Source organism: Balaenoptera acutorostrata, chromosome 1 (assembly GCF_949987535.1).
Source record: "Balaenoptera acutorostrata chromosome 1, mBalAcu1.1, whole genome shotgun sequence".
NCBI lineage: Eukaryota > Metazoa > Chordata > Mammalia > Artiodactyla > Balaenopteridae > Balaenoptera > Balaenoptera acutorostrata.
In genome coordinates this window covers 113,472,571-113,494,317 of record NC_080064.1, presented here as the reverse complement: position 1 = coordinate 113,494,317, position 21,747 = coordinate 113,472,571, and the positions used below count along the sequence as shown (strand labels likewise).

Genomic DNA, 21,747 nt, shown 5'->3' with positions numbered 1-21,747 from the left:
GAAGGAAGGTTAGGACTGGAAGGGAGCTTAGACCTCACTGAGCCCAACCCTCATTAACAGAAAGAGACCCCATGGATTAATAACACTAAAAATAACAACAGCTAATACTTACAGAGCTGGGGGCTAGACAGGATTCTCTGCACTTCGTACGTATTGATCCATTGCAGCCACATAGCGACCACTATGCAGCAGGTATTATTATCATTGTCCCCAGATGAGGAAACTGAGGCACAGAGAGGCTCAATAACTTGCAGAAGGTCACAGAGCTAGTTAGTGTTGGGATCAGGATCCAGACCCAGGCAGTCTGGCTCCAGGGCCCACACCACTAACACCCCACCACCGACTGAGAGCAAAGTGCTGCCAGCAGACACTTTTCTCCTGTGGGAAGAGGCGTCTCTGCCAGCCCTATGGGCTCACTCTGGAAACATAGCCTTTTCATCTCCGCATCCCCCTTAGGGCTCAGCTCAGGGCCTGGCGGGGGCCCAGGGACCTGTGTTCAATACAAGTGAGCTGTTCCTCTTCCTAGTCATGAAACAACCAGTTTAGGGGCTCCTCGGAGCTGGAAGGAATCTTGGGAAGCAATTTACAGAAATGGAGGCCCAGAGATTGACGTGTCTTAGCCAGGTCTCCTGACTCTCTGTCCAAGGCTCTCTTCACCCAGGCGAGGCCTCCAGAGAGGGCCCTGAGGCGGATCAGCTACTGGATCTTCCCTCGCCCCCGCTGTGTGGTCCCGTCCTGGCTGTGCTAACAGGCTCTCTGCTCCCACAGCTCTTCGTGATCGACAATGGTGCGGACGACTGGCGGATAGCCATGACCTACGAGCGCATCCTCTACATCAGCTTGGAGATGCTGGTGTGCGCCATCCACCCCATTCCTGGCGAGTACAAGTTCTTCTGGACGGCGCGCCTGGCCTTCTCCTATACACCCTCGCGGGCGGAGGCCGACGTGGACATCATCCTGTCCATCCCGATGTTCCTGCGCCTGTACCTGATCGCCCGCGTCATGCTACTGCACAGCAAGCTCTTCACCGACGCCTCGTCCCGCAGCATCGGGGCCCTCAACAAGATCAACTTCAACACGCGCTTCGTCATGAAGACCCTCATGACCATCTGCCCCGGCACTGTGCTCCTCGTGTTCAGCATCTCACTGTGGATCATCGCTGCCTGGACCGTCCGCGTCTGCGAAAGGTATTCCGGCGGATCGGGTTCTCCACTCGACCGGGGCCTCTGACCACACAGCCCATGTTGGGAGGGGGGAAGGGAGGAGGAGCAGGGGGGCCCGGATGTATGTGGTCTGATGGAAGAAACAGGCATGTACGCAAACACCTCAGGAGAAAATGGGAAAGGAGAGGACCGGGTTGGGGCTAAATATGAGCTTCAACATTGAAACATGGGAACCAAGGTAAGCTGGGAAAAATGCATATATAATCCTCATTTCCTGTTCTTTGTAAACCAGTATATCTCAAAGCGTTCTGGTTATATCATTGCCCCTTTCTCATATATAACACTTTGCAATTTCTGCATTATCTCTCCCTCTTGGAGATCAAGGATGTTCGCTAGCATTTTAAAGGCTCTGAGAAGTCCTGCAGTAATGAAACTGGTTTAATTTTGTTTAGTCCAGATTTTGTCAAGAGTATTCACCCACCAACGCTTTTCATTGTACATCACTATGGATGCCTCACTACTCAAAAATTTGGTCCACAGACCAGCATCACTGGTAACTTGTTAGATTGCAGAATCTCAGGCCTCACCCTGGAACTACTGAATAGCATTTGCATTTTAACAAGTTCACTGGTGATTTGTATGCACCTTAAAGTTTGAGAAGCACCTCACTGATGGAACATACTTTGGGAAACATTGTTTTGGGAGGCTGGTGGCTGGTAGGAGAGAAGGGGGATATGGCCTAGTAGAGATCTGGGGCTCTAAGGCATCATGCCAGCCCCTCAGAACTGCCATCATCAAGGCTCAAGGGTAGGTCTGTGGTTACCCCCTTCCACTGCCATCCTCAAGCTGCCCTTACTGACTCCTCTCCCTTTCAAGCTTGTCCTGGATATTCATTTTCTCTGATTTCATATGTGGAGTCTGAACACCGAGGTTAAAAACCTGGATTCTGCCCCTAAGTAGCCGTGAGACCTTGAGCAAGTCACTTCACCTCTCTGGGCCTCAGGGTCCTCATTTTAAAGTGAGGCTCACTTGAGATAGAAGGAAGATATATATATTTACTTGAGAGAGGTTATTTTTAGTATGCTGGGAGGCCTGGTCAAGCGTCCTGTGTAATTTACTTGGATCCCATAGTCACCCTTCATTCATTATCACATAAAACTGTATTGTTAAATCTTCCATGTACCAGTGTCCCAGGAGAGATAAAACAAGCAAAAGAAGTCTGTAGGAGAGTTAGTCTAACAATATCTCAGGGGTTCACTGAACCAGATTTCCCACCTATTTTGAAATGTTCTGTGTGCAGACCGTTCTTTCAGATGTTTGTCCAGCAGACACACAGTCAGATGAAGAGGCCATTCTGCTGCAGCCAGACAGGGATCACTGCGCGTGGCAGGGTCAGTCTCTGAGAGCCAGTGCCACGCTGGGAGACATTTCTCACATACAAAGCCTGAAGGACACACGATACCCACGTATTCAGAACCCCGTCATTACTCAGCAGCTGACATTATAACACCTGCTCTAAGTAGGACCATACCTCACCAGGCTTCATGAATCTTCTCTGGTAAGCAGACACTCTTTCGGCAATGGAGAAAGCATATGTTTGGGTTCCAACCCCAGACTCCTCATAGTTCCCTTAGCTGAGCAATATGGTGCCAGTCTGGGCCTCAGTTTTCTCATCTGCAAGCTGGGGATAATAATACTAACTTTATAGGATTTGTTGTTGGAGTCAAATAGATAACGTACGTGAAGCGTACACTGTGATGATAGTGACCATTAATACTAATAACGGAGATCTCTTGATAACTCTTGGGAATCTTGTGGCTGCCTTTTTATAATTAGAACAAACCAATTCCTACTATATGTAGACCTATGCTCTTCCTGTTTTCCTTTTTTTTTTTTTAATTAATTTATTTATTTATTTTTGGTTGCGTTGAGTCTTCGTTTCTGTGCGAGGGCTTTCTCTAGTTGCGGCAAGCGGGGCCACTCTTCATCGCTGTGCGCGGGCCTCTCACTATCGCGGCCTCTCTTGTTGCGGAGCACAGGCTCCAGACGCGCAGGCTCAGTAATTGTGGCTCACGGGCCCGGTTGCTCCGCGGCATGTGGGATCTTCCCAGACCAGGGCTCGAACCCGTGTCCCCTGCATTGGCAGGCAGATTCTCAACCACTGCGCCACCAGGGAAGCCCTGTTTTCCTTTTTAATTGATCAAAGCTGAGTCTTCTAACAGCAATAATAATTGAATTTTCATAGCCCCTTAAGGTGTTTGACATCCATGTCCTCAAATCGACGCTGTTTGGTGTGTATCATTAGCCCATTTTTCAGATGCGCAAACATGGAACAAAGTAACAGCAAGTGAGTTTCATTGTTTATTGAACCTGTCAGAAGTCTGGGTGATGATTTTTTATCGGATGATGAGCGTGATTCAAAGTGTGTAGTTTGCAAAGTACTCTGTTGCACGTTATTAGGCACTGAATGACACTCCATGGCCTCCACACTGGGGCTGGGTTGACCTGGCCCCCATCAGACCATGGGCCTCTGTCTACGGAGATGACTGACATGCCCAGCTGAAGTCCAAGGCAAAGGCACAGAGAAGCAACGAGCAAGTCAAAGGTTCTCCTAAAGCTTCCCCTTCTCTTGTGAAAAGGCCCTTTGACCAAAAGGCTTCTGCTTAGATCTCACATGAGATATATTAAAACATGTGGGGTTTTGTCATTGCCCCTGTTTTTTGGGAGCTTACCCTGTGCCAGTTCTGTGTGAAATACTTCACTCTTATCTCCATCTGCCCTCCCAGTAGCCCTGTGGTAGAGGCACTGCAATTGTCCTCATTTTATTTTTTTTTATTTTTTATTTTTTAAAATAGTTACTCTCTTTTTATTTATGTATTTATTTATTGGCTGCCTTGGGTCTTCATTGCTGCACGTGGGCTTTCTCTAGTTGCAGAGAGCAGGGGCTGCTCTTCATTGTGGTGCGTGGGCTTCTCTTGTTGCGGAGCACGGGCTCTAGGCGCACGGGGTCAGTAGTTGTGGCACACGGGCTCAGTAGTTGTGGCTCGCAGGCTCTGGAGCGCAGGCTCAGTAGTTGTGGCGCGCGGGCTTAGTTGCTCCGCAGCATGTGGGATCTTCCCAGACCAGGGCTCAAACCCGTGTCCCCTGCATTGGCAGGTAGATTCTTAACCACTGCGCCACCAGGGAAGTCCTGTCCTCATTTTAGAGTGGAGGAAACTGATGTAAAGTAAGTAGCCCGAGGTCACAGAGCCAGTAAATATGGAGCCAGAATTTGAACTTGCTTCTGACTCTGAACTTCATGTTTGTCTCACCAGCCCAGGCTGAATCCTGCACTTACAAGGAAACTGTGGCCTAGACTCTACTGGCGACTTTCCCGATCTGAGCGTCTCAACGCTACTGAGACTGACACTTAAATCCCAGTCTTGCTGTTTTGCCTGCCTCTGATGTCTGTGCTTTTAACCATTTTATCACCCTGTCTTCAGGGCTGCCTTCATGTTAAATTCAAACATACCCAAGTGTAGTGGATGCTGTGGTATGCTACCCCGGGGCCACCTCTCGGCCCAGGCTCTCACTCCCTCAGCTGGGGTTGTCAGCTGTGGCAGAATTGCCCTGGATGAAGGGAGCTGCCTCAGCTAAGATCAAGCCTCCTGCCCAGGGCAGCAAGCATCCAGTGACTTGTCAGTGTAGGAGTTTAAAGGCCCAGCCCCTTTACCTCACAGCTCTGCAGGGCCTTCCTGGCTCCAGGGCTCCTGAGGGATCACGTGGAACTTCAACCCCTCCCTCTCCTCAGTCCTACGTCCCTCAGGCCCCACGGGTGTTGATCCTGAGAGCAGCCCCAACAAACCTCCCGCACTCAGATCGCAGCGTCCCAGTGACTCTTTCCCAGGAATCTGACCTATGGAACTGTGGAAGCGTTTATGAGTAAGTATATTCTTTCCTAATCAGGCAAAGTGCTTCTTTTAAAAAGACCAAGCAATTTCTTTTAGAATCAAGCTTAGGGCTTCCCTGGTGGCGCAGTGGTTGAGAATCTGCCTGCTAATGCAGGAGACACGGGTTCGAGCCCTGGTCTGGGAAGATCCCACATGCCACGGAGCAGCTGGGCCCGTGAGCCACAGCTGCTGAGCCTGCGCGTCTGGAGCCTGTGCCCCGCAACGGGAGGGGCCGCGATAGTGAAAGGCCCGCGCACCGCGATGAAGAGCGGTCCCCGCACCGCGATGAAGAGTGGCCCCCACTTGCCGCAACTAGAGAAAGCCCTCGCACGAACCGAAGACCCAGCACAGCCAAAAATAAATAAATAAATAAATTAGAATCAAGCTTAAATGAGCATTGTCCTTCCCCAATGTCAAATAATCAGCAAGACTGGCAGAGACTGAGATAGAAATTATTCAACCACAGACCGGACAGAAACTGGAGGCAGGGGCTGCTTTGGAGGACTGAAGCCTCGGACCAGGGTGGAAGGACCTGCCCTGTCCAATGTGGGCAAGATGCCGTTTTTCTCTCTCAGCCTGATCAATGACCATTCTGTCACCTGAGACGGCAGAGAGGGTAAAGGACTCGCCCAAGGTCACATAGCAGCATGGCAGGCTCTAGAAAAACTCCCCTCTGCTGATGCGCAGAGCAGGGTTTGTTCACATTCCAGGTGGGTTTCATCAGCCCGGATGCATCTCTAGCTGTGAACACACACTTCTGAAGTTGCTATGGAAATCCCTCTTCAGCAAGACTCATTTTGAAAGACATTTCTCATATCTGGGGTTGGCTTTTATGTGACAATAAAGGTATTTCACATTTCCTCCTTCCAACGAGGGAGAGGGAATCAGTAATTACCCAGAACAGCCTGCTATGGGGAGGGCAGCGCCCGGTTGCTGGGAGGGCAGCATCAACAGCAGGCTTGTTTTCCTTGGACCCCAGTGAAGCATTACATCATGGGTTCCGAGGCCTGACAGTGTGGCACTCGCCATTCTCTGGGATTCTCCTGGCCGCGTGCCCGCCTCCCACAGGCCTCCCAGAGCCCATCCGAAGATCCTCCTCATTAAACACTGTCACACACCAAGCAGCTGAGCTGGTGGAGAGACCACTGGGGGCCCCAGACCTAAAGGCAGCAAGGTGGGGAAGGGGGCTTTCCCGGCACGCCCTGAACGAAGTCTGCCAGCTCACATGTGGCTGTTTATCTCCCTGGGAGGAGCAACAAGGCCTCCCATGACACTGACAGAGTGAGCTGAGTCTTGTGATCCCGAGCCAAGTTTTGTAAATGACCTCCTAGCCTCGTGACTGGAATCCCTTTGGCCTCTTCTCTCCTGAGGCCCCAAGTTCTGCTCACAGGCCGTGTCAGTATCTCAGGCCTTCCAGCCTATCAACAGGTCTTTGGTGATGATGGTGTGAACTTTCATCTAAGTCTGTATATTGGCATTTTCGTGAGAAAACGGATTCTGGAGACCTGGCTGCTGGAACTGGAGAAAAACAATGAGTGGCCATTCTTTCTCTCATTAAAACAGAGCCACTCCTCCCATCATAAGGAAGATAAAAAGAGGCTTCCTTCCTCCAGTCTCTTCTGCTTCTGTCCCAGACGCCCAGGTCTGCACCAGCCGGAAGCCGGGAGCAAGTACAGTTCCCTCCTCCTCCCCGTCTCCTTCCCACAGTCTCCTGCCACCTCCGCCAGGGGCTTCAGCTCCAAGAAAGGAGCAGAGAGAAGGTCTACAGAAGGAAGCACATAGCACGGGGTTGACACGTGTGCCCAAGTAGAACCTTTGTGTGCTGGGCAGAGCTGGGAAGAGCTCTGAGAGCAATGGGTTCTCATGGGCCCTCTGATGTGAGGCACAACCTCCAACGTGTAACACATGCACAGTGACCCACTGGGACGACGGAAAGAAATGATCAGAGTTTCTGTTCATAGTTATTTTTATCTAAGAAAATTAAGCTTTGCTAATCTTAATATGCAGGTAGACTGTAATACATGTGGACAATTTATAATAAATATACATATAGCAGGGGGAGGGTGCATGCTCAAGAATTTTTTACTGGCAGGAGTCCATGATTTTAGAGGATGCAAACCACTGGTTTGGGGAATGAGAGAACTAGTTAGTAAGGATAGGAAAGTATCCTGTCACATTGGATGAAGCCTGCTAGACCTGGAACCCTGCCCTCTAGCTGGAGAAAGGGGAAATCAGCACCCCGTTGGGCAGAGGAGCAGCCTAGGGCAATCCTGCTGCCGGGTGCCAGGTCTGGATAGATCACTCCTAATTCAAAGATGAATTCCCGGCAGGGGGTGGGTGGGGGAGACTGAGGAGGGGAGGGAAGGGGAATCATACAGGAGGCCTTGAAACAAATGTGCAGCATTAAAAAAGAGGAAAATAATTCTGAAGATGCAGAATAACATTTAATTATGAGGAACAGAAAGCAACATTTGAAAATTCTTGGGCATCCCTTACAGGGTGCAAGAAGATGTGATCTCTATGATAGAGAAGAGTGGGCAGGTATGAAATGAAAATGTATCTGGTTCACATAAGCCTAGAGTTCACAGAAAATGAAAATTGTTTTAGCAAAAAGAAAATCCACATTGGGGCACTGAATTTTTTAAAATGCGGAATGTGAAGGACAAACAAAGGTTCTCTCCAAATGTAGAAGACAAGAACAAAGAGATGAGAGAAGAGGGTGAATAGGACAGAATTGGAAGCTGCAGAATCAAGGCTAAATCCTAGCTCTAGAGTTATTTTGGAGGAAGAAACCAGAATGATTTGGATAAAAGCAAAATCAAGGACATACATGAAGAAACCTTTATCAGAATTGGCCTGCCAGGGGGGTGGTGGGGAGGTTAAGATTATTCAGATCAAAAAGTTTCCTGTTTTCCACTTAGAATAGGGGGAAAAATAATTTTTTTTCTGGAAAATTTTCTGAATCATAAGGTTAAACAATCCTAGAAGCACATAGGCAACACAGAGCTGACTTCTCCTCAGAACCTAAATTCCAGGAGACATTAGGGCATTCGTGTCATTTACATGAGGAAACAAGAAGAACAAAAGTCATTCTTGGAGTTTTGTGGGCTCAGAAGGTTACAACCTACACTTTTTGGGGGAGCTTGTGTGTCCGTTGACCAAGGGATGAATCACGATTAAGATCTTAATAATGGAACTATATGAAAGAAAGACAGGTAGACAGTATTGAAACCAGGTAAACATGAAATCCAGACTACATTTAAACATGATTGTAAAACGAAATTCTAATGTCAAAGAAAAAGTAGATTCTGGAAAGAGTAAATGTATGCAAAAAAATAATAATTCCATAATAATGAGAGGGTTGCTAACTCTCAGATTTAAAAGTTGAGAGAAGTTGTCTAGGAAGGATGAGTAAAAGCATGATAAATTCATCATCTTAAGTAGAAGAGAATTTTAAAAGCCTTATCTCTCAATTTTAATAATTAGAGAAATATAGTTTAAATCATTTTTTAAAGCTAAAGGTAACCACAGGTAGAATTTTATAAGTATAATAATGATAACGATAGCATCAGCCAGGTGTTATTTCACTTAATCCAGACCACAGCTCTGTGAGGTACAGGGACTATCATTATCTCCATCCTACACGTGAGGGAATGGAGGCCCAGGGAGGTTATGGTTACGCAATGTGCCTTGGGTCATGGAGCCAGGGGTCGGCAGACCGGAGACCCCCAACCCCCTGCCTGAGAGCCTTGCTTTTCCCTACCTTGAGAATGTGCATTTTCCACATTCCTGGATGAGACACACAAGCATCATCAGAGACAGAAAAATAAAGGAAGCAGGAAGGAAGAATTTAAAAACAGAAAGCCTGAAACAAGATGAGAGGAAACCAAACTTAAAATTTATAACAATCAGGCTTCCCTGGTGGCGCAGTGGTTGAGAGTCCGCCTGCCAATGCAGGGCACACGGGTTCGAGCCCTGGCCTGGGAAGATCCCACATGCCGCGGAGCAACTAGGCCCGTGAGCCACAACTACTGAGCCTGCGCGTCTGGATCCTGTGCTCCGCAACAAGAGAGGCCGCGACAGTGAGAGGCCCGTGCACCGCGTTGAAGAGTAGCCCCCACTTGCCACAACTAGAGAAAGCCCTCGCACAGAAACGAAGACCCAACACAGCCATAAATAAATAAATAAATAAATTTTATAACAATCAACATAATTGAATTTACCTCCCCAATTAGAAGACAATGTCCCTTACTTAGATAGGATTTAAAAGCAAAATTTAATTTTACACTGTTTACAAAAGAGGTACCTAAAACAGAAGGACCTAGAAAAATAAGTGAATAGCAAAGATTTATTAGTTAAGTACAAACCAAAGGGCAACTGAGTAGAAATCTTCATTTTAAACCAAGTTGAATTCAAAGCCAAAACCATTAAATGGTCCAAAGGAACCATTTAACATGGATAAAAATATTATACACAGGAAAACTGTGAACTTTTATGCAAAAATAAATGAGATAGAAGATCTGAGTTTTTAATGTTTTAATTGACTGATAAATTTTGAACTTTGTAGCCTATAAGCAAATAATACATTTTCTTTTTAAGCATCCATCGACATTTACAAAAATTGATCAACTTCTTGGCCACACGTTTCAAAACATCAGAAAAAAAATTTCAGGCATATTCTCTAACGACAAGGCCATAAACTTCAATTAAAAGGAAACTTTTGGGGGGAGCTTTTAAAGCAGTCTCCTCGATTACAACTTGGTCAAAAGAGAATTATTCAAAACTACCATTGAAAACTATTTGAAAAATTACAACAACTCTATATATTAAAACTCAGATGTGACCAAAGTTGTTCTCAGATGAAAAATATCCTTAAGATTTTTCATTTAAAATAAAAAGCATGAAAATAAATTGAATTCATTAGAAGAACAGAACAAGCCTCAGAACAAATTAGCTTTATAACAAAGACAGGAATTAATGAATTTAAAAAAAGAAAAACAGAATTTGTGAATCCAAAAGATATCAATTTCAAATAAATCTAATCAAGAAAAAAAGAAAACACAAACAAAATTAGAAATTTGAAGGTGGAAACCTACTGATTCTGAGGATCTTTTAATAAATAAAAGAGAATAGCTTAACTTTTTTTGAAAGAGAAGACCTTTGAGGGGGACTTTCTCCACTAGATATTAAAATGTGTTACAAAACTAAGGTAATTAAGTCCCTGTGGCATTACTGAAAAATCAGTAATGACAGATCAATGAAACCTAATGGAAACTCCTGAAATAAATCCTAGTATGTGAGAACCCAATATTTGAGGAAAAAACCAATTAGGAAGGAATAGATTATTCTATAAATGTTAATGGGAAGATTGGATACTTGGATGAAAAATCAAATTAGAAACCCACCTCTCACCAGCCACCAAAATAAATTCCAGGTGGATTAAAGAGTTAGATGTAAAAGAAGAAACCATGAACAAGCTCCAGAAAACAAAGTGAATATTTAATCAGTCCTGCGATGGGAGAGAACTGTTAAGCATAAAATCTTAGAAGAGAAGAAATGTGAAGGAAAAGACCGGTATATCTGATTATATTATACATACAATTTTGGATTTCTGTCCTTCAAAAAATATAAATTTATTTAAAAAAGCAAATATTACACTAGGAAAAATATTTGCAGCAAACATGAGAAGAGGTAAATATCCCATTGTACAAAGCAGTCTTAGTTACCAATCAGAAAAACTCACCTCTTCAGTAAAAAAAAAAAAAAAAGCTAAAAATAAAAACAGACAACCACAAAGGAAGAAATACAAATAACCAATAAAATGAGAAACACAGCCTCTCAAATCAAAGAACTACAAATTAAAACTACAAGAATTGCTTTTTCTCCTCCAGAATTGACAAAAATTTAAATAAATATAATTCGATGCTGAAGAAAGTTGTTATTGTTTGTGGTGGGGTGGATGGGTTGTTTCTCTCATACTGATGGCAAGAAGGAAAATTAGCACCATTTTTCTGGAAAACAATTAAATAGTATGTCAGGGGAGCCTTTACAAGTTCATAAATTTAACCCAGGAATTCACCTTCTAGGAAGCTATTCTAATGGAATAATCAATTATGTCAAGATTCTTTGGCATGATGCGTTCTACAGCAGTGGAGAATCAGAAACCAAGCAAATGTCCAGGGTTTAAACAGTTAAATAAATCATAGCACATCAATATGATGGGTAGTTAGGCAACAATTTAAAAAAATCATCCTTCAAAGACTATAATAAGGTAGGAAAATAGTCGTGATGTAATATTTTTTAAAAGAGCACACAAAGGTATTATATAGGATGTTACCAATTAAAAATACATAGATGTATAACAAGCGTAGAAAATGCTTGGAAAATACATCTATTGTTTTCTGTGGGATGTTACATGTGATTTTTTTCATTACATTTTATTGTATTTTCAATGAGAATGCATGGCAATATATATGTGTGTGTGTGTCTGTGTGTTTTAATGTAAAGAGGGAGCATTTTGTTTTTTCTCCCTCCACAAAGCCCCTCTTCTCATCTTGCACAGGAACTCATATTTTCTATCAACAGGGCTTGGAATGTGAAGTTGAACGGCTCACTCAAGTTTTTACATATAATCTTCTCAGAAAAGCTCAATAAAAGTTCCTTCCTATAGGGTTCCCCTTCAGACTTAGCTGCCAGTGGCCTTAGTGGACAAGGCAGGGGGATGACGTGAGCCTAGGCTGGGGTCCTCTCTCCTCGGGCGGGGGTGCCACTTACAGCCCCTCTGTGGCCGCGGGATGATTATGGGAGGCCCTAGAACCAGTGTCCAGGCAGGTGGAGTTGTGCAGGTGAGGTGTGGTCCGAGGCAGGGCTGCATTAACTCTTTAGCACCGGCTCTAGGCGGGCCAGGCTCTGGGGTGCCAGCAATGACGCGGAAGGCACCGTCCGAGGGAGGAGGCGGGTACCGGGGCGGGGCCGAGGCTCGCTCCGCCAGGGGGCGCGGGGCGGGCGGGGGAACGCGAACAGGTGGGGGCCGGTGGGCGGGGTCTCACGGGAAGGGGTAGGCCGCGGGGGAGGAGCCAGTCGGCCAGCTCCTGGCGCCGCCAGAGTTCAGGTTCAACCCCGCTGTGGCGCCGGCGCCCAGGGCAACAAGAATAAACTTCAGGACTGGGTCCTCTGCCCCAAGGTTGCCTCTTTCCTGCTTCTAGTAGCGTCGCATTTTTATTTCATGTGCATGTTTTACATTTTTCCCCATCCTTACTACCTCCGCCCACTTGCTCTTTCTCTGTTATTTTTGATTCAACAATTCTTTCCTTTATTATTGGCAGTATGTTTGTGGTCTTTGACAATTACGCATGGAAATCGTTAATTTGTGGCTGGTTTCTTGGTACTTTTATTTATATTAAGTAATATATTATTCACAAATTATAAGTAATGAATGACACCTCTTAGAAAGGAGAATCAAGAAATGAGGAAAATGTCCATAAGATTAGTTTGGGACAGTGTGGGTGCAAAGTGAACTCTACTGCACTGAGAAACCATTCCATTTTTCCAGTCGAGTCAATCCCCAAATTACTCCAACTTGTGTTACGCTAAACACTAGGTTTCCATAAACTCTCTCTGCTGGGAGGTGGCCAGTGCCTTTGCCTCCAGGATTTTTGCCTTAGGTAGACCCAGCTAAGGACAGGGCTCTTTCTCCAGCTGGGAAGGATCATCCAACCTTTCTCAACTGAGATCTGAGAATTAAGCCCTACAGAAATGGGCTGGAATGACCATCTTCCTGATTCCACCAAGGATGGTACACAGCTAGTACCACCCTTGATGTATAAGGGGGAAGTTGCTTGTTTCTTATCATGGATGCCTAAGGGCACCCAGGCTTGATTCTCATCCCCAGGACCAGTTGAAAAGGCTGTACCACTGGGAGGAGACAATGCCAAAAATCTTACAAGGGTGGGAATCCTTGGAGGGAGCCAAGGTGAGGAAAAGGGAGGGTTTCCTGTAAGCCACGTCAGCCACATCTATTTGTGGGCTGACATTAGTCAAGACAGGAAATCCACATTCTGTCAACTTTTCCATTTTTCAACTTTGGGGTGGTTTTGTTTGCCCCTGGTGATCTCTTGGTGCCCTGCATCTCAGTGCAGGCACCCACCAGCAAGGGACTGGATCCTCACCCCACAGGCCTTCTCCATGTGTTTGGTGGCCTGGGACACGTCATGTGTGCACTCCTTGCCATTCTGTGCTTTCCACCTCCCTCCACTGCAGGCATGGCTGCTGCCACCCAAGCTGGTGGGGAGCCCTGCATTCCCACTCTCATAGCATATCTGCTAGGAGATTTTTTCATGAGATTTTCTCCTTCCATTTAATACAGGCTCCTCCGTCCCCTGAGGCTTGGCCCCAGTCCCTCAGAGGCTGAGCTGGGAGGGAATATAGGCAAGATATGCTATACTCCAAACGGAACCTCACTGAGCATCCCCAGCCCTACCCCACCTCCACCTCCCACCCCGCCTGGATGTCTACTTCCCGGCTCTGTGCACTGCCCAAGAGTTTCCCTGGCAACCACGTCCCCTGGTGGCCTGGGAATAGTGGCCCTGGGAACCCACCAACCCTACCACACCAGGTCATTTTGTTTTCCCAAGAGGCTCATGGGAGCTGCCTGCCAACAAAGCCCCTGCAGGCTGGCCCAGACAGGCCCAGACACGCTAAGAAGGGCCAGATGAGCTCAACACCCCTATAGTAGAGGGGGCACAGAGCCTACTGAGTAAAACTCCTTTTGAAAGTGTTAAATATGTTGCAGCTGAGCCAATACATGCAGTGACACAGTGCGCAGAGGCTGGATACAGCCTGAACTCAGGGTTAAAAGACCATGTGGCTCCTGGTTCCACCATTTACCTTGGACATCATACATGTACTTAATCTCGCCAGTCATACAGCCTCTACTGACCATGCTCTGGGACAGGGAACTCATCGCTTTAAAAGACCATTCAATCCGTCTGCAGACAGCTCTGACTTAGAAATATCTTCCTAATATTGGTTAAAGTTAAACTCCTCATAGTTTCTGACTTGGGTCCTGTTTTCTGTATCCACACAAAAATTCAAGCAACGTAGACTGGTGGTTAAACCATTGCCATCTAGGCAGATACGGGCTTGGGGTCTTGCTCAAGCTCTTACAGCCATGACCTTGGGCAAGCTAGCCTCAGGACATCCGGGAAGTGGGATAATTCACAAAAAGCCCTTAGCACAGGGCAAAGCATTTAGCACATGCTGAGCACCCAGTGAAGCAGGCTGATCTTCCCTCTTCCGCTGAAGGCCCCTTAAACGTTTGAGAATTCAGGTTTCATCTTCTTCAATCTAATGGTCTCTGATCCTTCAGCAAGTCCTTACGGGACTCAGTTCCCATCAGACTCCACTCTCTTTCTCACCCTCCTCTTTGGTCATCAGTGTCCCCACAAATTGGAGGCCCCAGACAGAACACAGTGCCCCAAAGATTAGGCAACCTCCCATTTTCTCGGCATTATTCTCCTTTTAGTGCGGCTTGAGAGTGGCCCATGGGAAGAGCAATCATCTCCCAGAAGAGACATAATGACCTGGGAATTAGGGAGTGAGACCCAGGGCACATCTCTGTTTAGGTTTGGCACTTTTGACAGTCCCAACCTATAGCCCCACACGCTGTTGTTAGTATTTCCTCAGTACAACTGCACAGGCCCCGCTTAGCCTGCGCCCTATGACCAGCACCCGCACCCCACTCAGCCTGCCACCTGACAGAGCCACAGCTGAATTTAGGCCAAAGGGTTTTAAGCCAAGTGGGGAACTAGTTAGGACTCTAAGTGTCAAGAGGCTCATGTCCTGCTTCCAGCTTTAGCAAGGGGCTCTGGATCTGGCCTCAGAGCCCATTTCTCTGCCATAGTTTTCCCGCTGATAAAAGCAGTGGTTTTTCAGGCCCTTGCAGATCTTTAAACAGGGATTGCCCCAGTGTTCAGCTCACTCCCTCCACCCGCTGCTCTCTGGACCCATCTCATGCTGGTCTTCCCCATCCCCTTCTTTTCTCCATCAGATCTGCTTCCTAAAGGACATTCTCCACCCTTTGGCATCTCTCTATCATGCTTGCCCCCAGAGAATGCATCCAGTCTCACAAGAATGCATCCTCACCTCCGAAGTCTAAACGTTGAGCCAAGCCTTTCCCCTGAGATGTAATGCTCAATTCCAAATGGCTTGCTAAGTAGGAATAATGTTAGTAGTTGTTGAGCCCTACTATTCACCAGGCACTATGTTAGCCATTTAATATACCTTAGTAAAACACACGTGACTTTTTTCCCCTTCATGGAGCTTATAGTCTACCAGGGAAGACCATGTAGACCAATAACAACTCAAGACACAAGTAGGTACTTTCAAATCTATGGTATATACTGTTGAAGTTGTTAAAAGAAACAAGGTTGCAATGATTTTTTTTTTTTTTTTTTTAAGTAATGGGGTTGGAGAGGAATCCTACTCAGCTGGGACCTGCTTGGAAGGTCTCTCCAGAGAGGTTATGTTTCAGCTGAGACCTGAAGGATGGGAAGGAATGAGTCATTTACAGACCAAGGGGATGAGCTCTCCGAGAAGAGGGAACAGAACATACAAAGGCCCTGAGCTGGCGAAGAGCATGGTGTGTGGAGTGGCTGGAAGGAGGGTAGTGTGGACGGGCATGGGGCTGTGGCAGAGCCTGAGCTGCAGAGGGGGCTCTGGGGACTGTGTTAAGGGATTGAAGGCAAGTGCAGTGGGAGGCCTCTGAAAGCTTCAAGTCAGAGAGTAATACAACCTCATTCATTCTAAGAATATCACTCTGGCAACTTTGTGGAGAATAAATTGGAAGTGGGCAAGGAAACTACTAGGAGGATGAGTTAGGAGGCCATTGCACAGGCCAGGGCAAAGGACGTGGTGACTTAGAAGGGTGGTGGTGGCAGTGTAGGGTTCTTGGATACCTCCTATGTACTAGGCCAAGACTGAATGTCCCATGTATCAAGTCTCTGTTCAAACTCATCATGCTGCCCCTCATTTCTCTCTGCTTCTCTGTTTTTGTCTTCTTTTTCTCAGGAATTTTCCAGTTAGTATTAGTTTTTGGCTGCAAGTGACAGGAAACCCAAAATAACCGCAGCTTAAGCAAAATAGAAGTTTCTTTGTTATGCAGAAGAAGACTGGAAAAGGGTCACTCCAGAGCAGTTATGGTGCTCCATGGCATTAGGAACCCAGGCTTCTTCTGCCTTGTTGCCCTGCCGGCCTTGGTACATGGCTTCTTCCTCATAGTTCAAGAAGGCTGCCAGAGTTCCAGCCATCCCATCTACCTTCTAGACTGCAGGAGGGAGGAAGGGACAAAGTAAGGTGTGCTCTTTCTCTCTAAAGACATTTCCTAGAAGTGACACATGTCATTTCCATTCACGTTCATTGGTCACTCACATGGCTGGAAAAATGTAGTCTTTATTATTGGCAGCCATTGCTCATTCCTGGGCTCTTTTACAATGAAGAAGGGAAGAAGGACTATTGGGCCATAACTATCTCATAGGCTCATAACCATTCACTATCTTTGTGCCTATGCCCACCCCCATTCACCCCTTTATTCAGGCCTCAAGCCCTAGGGTTCTTATGCTATAATGTCTCTCAAACTCATCTCTTCCTGCTACCTCACTGACACAGATCCCTGTCATCTTACACTGGACTATAGAAGTAGCTTCTCTGGCCTCAAATTATACTACCACTAGATATATTCTATTACCCCTAAAAAAACATGCAATTGCTCCCTTTAGAAGATTAAGTCCATATTCCTTGCTTTAGTGTCCAAGGACTTCTACAGTCAACTCATGATAAAACCCATTTGGTTCAATTTCAGTAATATTAGCAATGATTGTAATAACACCTCACATTTCTATGTGAGGTTTTATTGCCTACAAAATTGAAAGCGGTGACATCTGAAGTCGGAAAACCCTGGCTCACAGCCTAGGTTAATAGTGCACCAGCTATGTGACCTTGGGCAAGTCACTTACCCTCTATTAAATAAGACAAGTGCCTATGACTGTAGCTGGTTCTTGGGGAACACTGGATCCTTTCCTTTCCTGAGCCTCATTCTTCTGATCCGTAGGTTGGAAATATAAGCCTGTCTTAGCTATTTCCTAGGTGAGTATGAAATTCAAATAAGAGAGGGAACGAAAAGCTGGGGAAAACATAAAATCCAGGACTTAATCTCTTCTGCTTCTCACAATGGCCCTAAGAAGTGAGCAGGTGGAATAGAGTCCAGAGCCCCCTATTTAGTGGATTAGGACATAGCAACTCAACAAGACTCAGTGATTTGTCCTGTCCCCTGACTCATAGGGCAGTAGAGGCCTGCGACCCCGGGATCCTGACTGCCTGCTGTAGGGCCCTTGGGATATTTGTTAAATTAGAGAGTTGTCTTATGTGACTGTGTTGGGGCCAAAGGAGAAAGCGCAAAATGTGCAAAGTGAATTTAGTTTTTCTTTCAGTTGGCGCTCTGAGGCCAATTTATAATTTGTTTGAGGGCATGCTATCTGGTACCTAGATGGAAATTGTGATTGGTGCTGTAGAAAAACAGCAATTTTTAGTGGGAAGCCACTTCCTGTTAGTGGGTACAGGTAGAAACGGCCCATCATCCTCAAATGCCATGATGTCAGTTTTCCGGGGGCCGGGGCAGGCGGGGTTGGAGACTGGCTAGGCATTTTCTGAGAAAGTATATGTCAAAATTCATAAAGTAAACAGCTGTATTGTCAAACTTACAGAGTTAAGTAAATGTGAATACAGTTAACTGGGTAGTAGCTTTGTAATTATTTTGTCAAGTTTAGCATATGAAATTGCTCTCACTTAGTTACCAACATTCTTAATTTGTTTTGTTCTTGTTTATAATTTAAACTGTGGATTTTATTTAGGGAGTAAATGTGTCTTGAGGCTTTTCATTATTTCAGAAATTAGACTATACCCTCCTGAGGTTGCCAGACTGTTGCTGCGGCCAAATTAGGCAAAGCTGGAGGGCTGGTGAGACTGAGCCAGGGTCTCAGAAGCCTAGTTAAGGATGACCTCAAGCCTGAGGAAGGAGAAAGAGAGCCGTCATTTGTTAAGTACTGGTTTCTTGCATTCATCATCCCATTTAACCCTCACAAGAATCTTTTGTGATGCTATCTCCATTTCACTGATGGAAAAACTGAAGCCAAGGGCAGTGGGGTAGCTCACCCACCATTGTGTGAGGTTGCTTGTTAATTGCCTCTCCCCCAGCAGATGGTAAGTTTGTAAGAGAATGTTTTCTAGAATGCCCAGCCCTTGTAGGAGGTTAGGCATTATTTTTGAATAAGTCAGGAACACTGCCTTCTTGTTCACAGCTTTTCAGTCTATGCACTTTCTCCTCTGGGGCCACCACTCTGTGGGGTGGGCAGGGCAGGAGTAATTTTCCCATTTCAGAAACTAGGGAATGGAGGCTTTGAGAGGTATGTGAGGCAGAATCTCACTGCTGGCCCAGAGATCCTGCCTGGAGAGGGAAGGTCCTCCACCCGTGACACTCCTGTGTCGAGCTCCCGGCACCTCCCTCTGAGGTCCCCTTGGCAGCCAGGGAGCCTTCCAGCCTGGGCATCTCCTGGGCCTGGCTCTCCCAGATCTACTCAGGGCTTGAGATTCCAGAGCCCAAGGTCACTTAAGCTAACAAGTGAATGATCCTGTATTTGGGCAAGGGGGTGATGGTGATGGCTGCGGAGATCTTTGTTTTAGGGAATAATTGTTATTTCCTGGAAAGTCTGTGGAAAATCGTGCCATTGCTTGAGGGTGTTTAATAAAATCACTCATCAAAGTAAAAGCCGATAGATAAGTGTTTGCCTAAGGAATCATCATCAGTATCATTACCATCATCCTCCTTATCAACAACCTCAACTCTAATCATGACAGATTTGACCAAAAATAAAATAAAGGAGGCCTTTCGAGGACTTGACCTGCGGAGGGCTCTCCTCCACGTCACGTTCTCTCTCTGTCTCCCTCATTTCAGTGAGTCAGTTTTTCCTCCCCATCTGTTTGCTGTTTGGTACTTTATACAACTGTCTGGGCTCTTTCGTTTTGCTTCTGCAATTGCTCAGCTCCGACGTGTTCCCTCCTGATGCTTCTCCTTTGTTCTGGCAGACTCCTCTCATCTGCCGGTTTCCAGCCCTATGAAGTGTCAGAGGTGGGTTGTAGTTTTCAGGCAGCATTTTGTTGCCTGGCAACATGTAACAAGCATCTTCTGTGATGGCTGCGTCCTGGAAAACAGAGCCAGGGCTGGGGTGCTGGGATAGGGGAGGTTCCAGGGGCCTCTCCAAGCTGGTTGGGGAGGAAGAGGGGGGAGAGAGACAGGCAGGCAGACTCAGGTGACTCCGAGTGTAGCCATTCTGACTCTTTTATAACAGCTGGGGCACCAACTCACCCTCTCCTGTTCTGTTTCAGGAATCACAGGTGTTCAGTGGTCAAAAGTCTTGGTTAGGAGCCGTCAGAGGTTCTGTGTAACTTGGTGCCCACCTGCTGCAGCTGCCCAAGGGGTGGCTGGCTGGCTCTGGGCGGAGGCCGCTAGGTGGTTTCCACTTGAGCGGAACTCTTCATCTTGTTCCCCATGGGATGTAAAAGGCCTCCTGTCTGTGAAGATGACTGGCTTCTGTGTCTGCAGTCAGCCCAGCCAAACGCTCCCCAGAGACCGGGTGGAGGTTGAGTGAGGGTGTGTATGTGTGGGTGATGGTAGAGTGTCATCATAGAAACACCTACCTAAGAACTGGAAAAATCCTCACATGTTACATGAAGAAACCAAGGTCCAGAGAGGGGAAGCGACTTGTCCAGAGTCACACAAGTTGGAGAGAATCTAAGCTCCCTGTTGAGGGTCTTTCTCCTGGGACTGACCATCCCAGGCTGACATGACTGGTGCTGGTGGAGTAGGAAGAGGCAGCACAGTGAGGAGAAGTACGATGGACTTGGGCCCAGCGTGCTCCTCTCTGGCCTCCATTTCCTTGCCTGAAAAGAATGAGGTTTGTTTGGCTAAAGGTAGCCCCAAGACTCAGTGACTCCCAGAGACAAAGCCTACTCAACAGGCAAAGCACTTCCTGCCCAGGTCTTTGATGGTACGTACATGGCTGTTCTCTCCCCTCCCTAGAAAAGCCCAGAGGCTGGGGAGTTAATGCTCCTTAGGAGAACCCCATTCTGCAGGCAAAACCCCTCAGCACAGCCACACTGTGTTTCTAAGGACACTTGTCACCATCAGGTCAATTTAGGGCAAGTCTCTGGGAATCTGTGTCTTTCCAAATATGGCCCCTTAAAGCATCAAACGTGCTCCCAGGGTATTTCTTCCATCCTGTTTCTGTTTGTTCTCGGTCACTGACCACTCCCCTACCTGGCCAGCTCTCCGTCCTGTTTGGGGGGTCACAGTTGCATGGGGCTGGGGCCCAGGCCCCCTCATTTCTCAGAGGAGCAGACGAAGCTCACGAGGAGACTGCTGATGTACAGGGGATTTTATACCAACCTCTTCATGTCCTGAAAATGAGAAGAAACGTCCAGATGGGTCGTGTCTCCTGTGTCTTGCTCCTTCTCTTTCCCCAGCAAGAATCTCTCAGTTCAAGAGGCAGAAAAAAGGAGTTTGGATGCTGCAGGCTGTCTTTCCCCAGCTGCATCCCTTCACTCTGCTCCTGGGGCCACAGAGATGAGCAGGGAGGCCCCAGCACACGAGCCTTTCCTTCCAGCTGCTGCTCTTGTAGATCTTGGGGCATGCCAGCTGTGGAGATTTAGAAGTTCCTCTAGCAAGAAACCCCCCCTTGGAGGGGTGCAGGTGCTGGCTGTCTCCATTCCCTTCTCCACACAGTCCCGAGCTTCAGAACTAGCTTTCTTTCTGATGTGTTCCAGGACCTTCCAGTTAGTCATATAAGCCAAGGTCTGGGTGGTTTGGCTGTGGGACAGGCGAGCCTGGACCAGGCCCTGAGACCCTGCGCGAGACTTTGTCACTCTTCACGTGGCCAAAGTCCACCCCCAGAAATCCAAGGAAGTGTGCCATCTGGACGCCCAGGCATGTGGAAAGAGGTTAGAGGTTAGAGGCAACTGCCCTCCACATGCAGGCTACTTGTGGTCAGGGAGATCCTGCAGCCCCCGGAGCGCTGAAGCCATGTTCCCCAGATGGGGGTGGGTGTCTGTGCTGAGTTAGACTTCTTCCTACTCACCTCTTTGGCACCCCCTCTTCTCAGTGGCAGGGGAAGCTGTCAGGCCAGAGCTCCCACGTCCTGCCCTGGAATCCCCACTGCTCTGGGAAACAGTAACAAGAAAGCTCCTTCCCAGCGTATTTCTTCCAGCCTGTTACTCTTTGTTCTTGGTCACAGAGCGGTCCCCACCTCCCTCCCACACTAACGCTGCCCAGGTGAGACCGCAGCTCTGTGCCCTCCTCAACATCTGTGCGCCTGGGCAGCTGCCTGCCTTTAATTCTCTTTGGAAAGTATAACTGAGAGGAGAAAGACACCCTTCTTTCCTTTGAGGCTCTAGCCGGGACCACTGCCTACGCGGCACTGCCCTCCAGGGGGCGCCATTCGCATTGACGGCTCCGCGAATGGCACTCCCTGGAGTTGCACAGCACACAACCTACGGTGCTGAACAGGGCAGCCCTGGCTCTGGCTCACTCCCTTGTGAAGCTGGCTCAT

General features: G+C 47.1%; 1 protein-coding gene across 5 annotated transcripts in view; it reads left to right on the top strand.

The window, feature by feature from the left end:
* The window catches only part of KCNN3 (potassium calcium-activated channel subfamily N member 3), a 188,003-nt gene that overhangs the window by 120,752 nt on the left and 45,504 nt on the right, over positions 1-21,747 (top strand). For 4 of the 5 annotated variants that reach the window (XM_057548315.1, XM_007178480.2, XM_007178479.2 and 1 more), the window contains exon 3: positions 769-1,187. In XM_057548315.1, the coding sequence (XP_057404298.1) occupies positions 769-1,187 (419 nt within the window). Of the gene's footprint in view, positions 1-768; positions 1,188-4,874; positions 5,085-21,747 lie in introns of those variants that run through there. The other variant, XM_057548322.1, reaches the window with a different exon arrangement.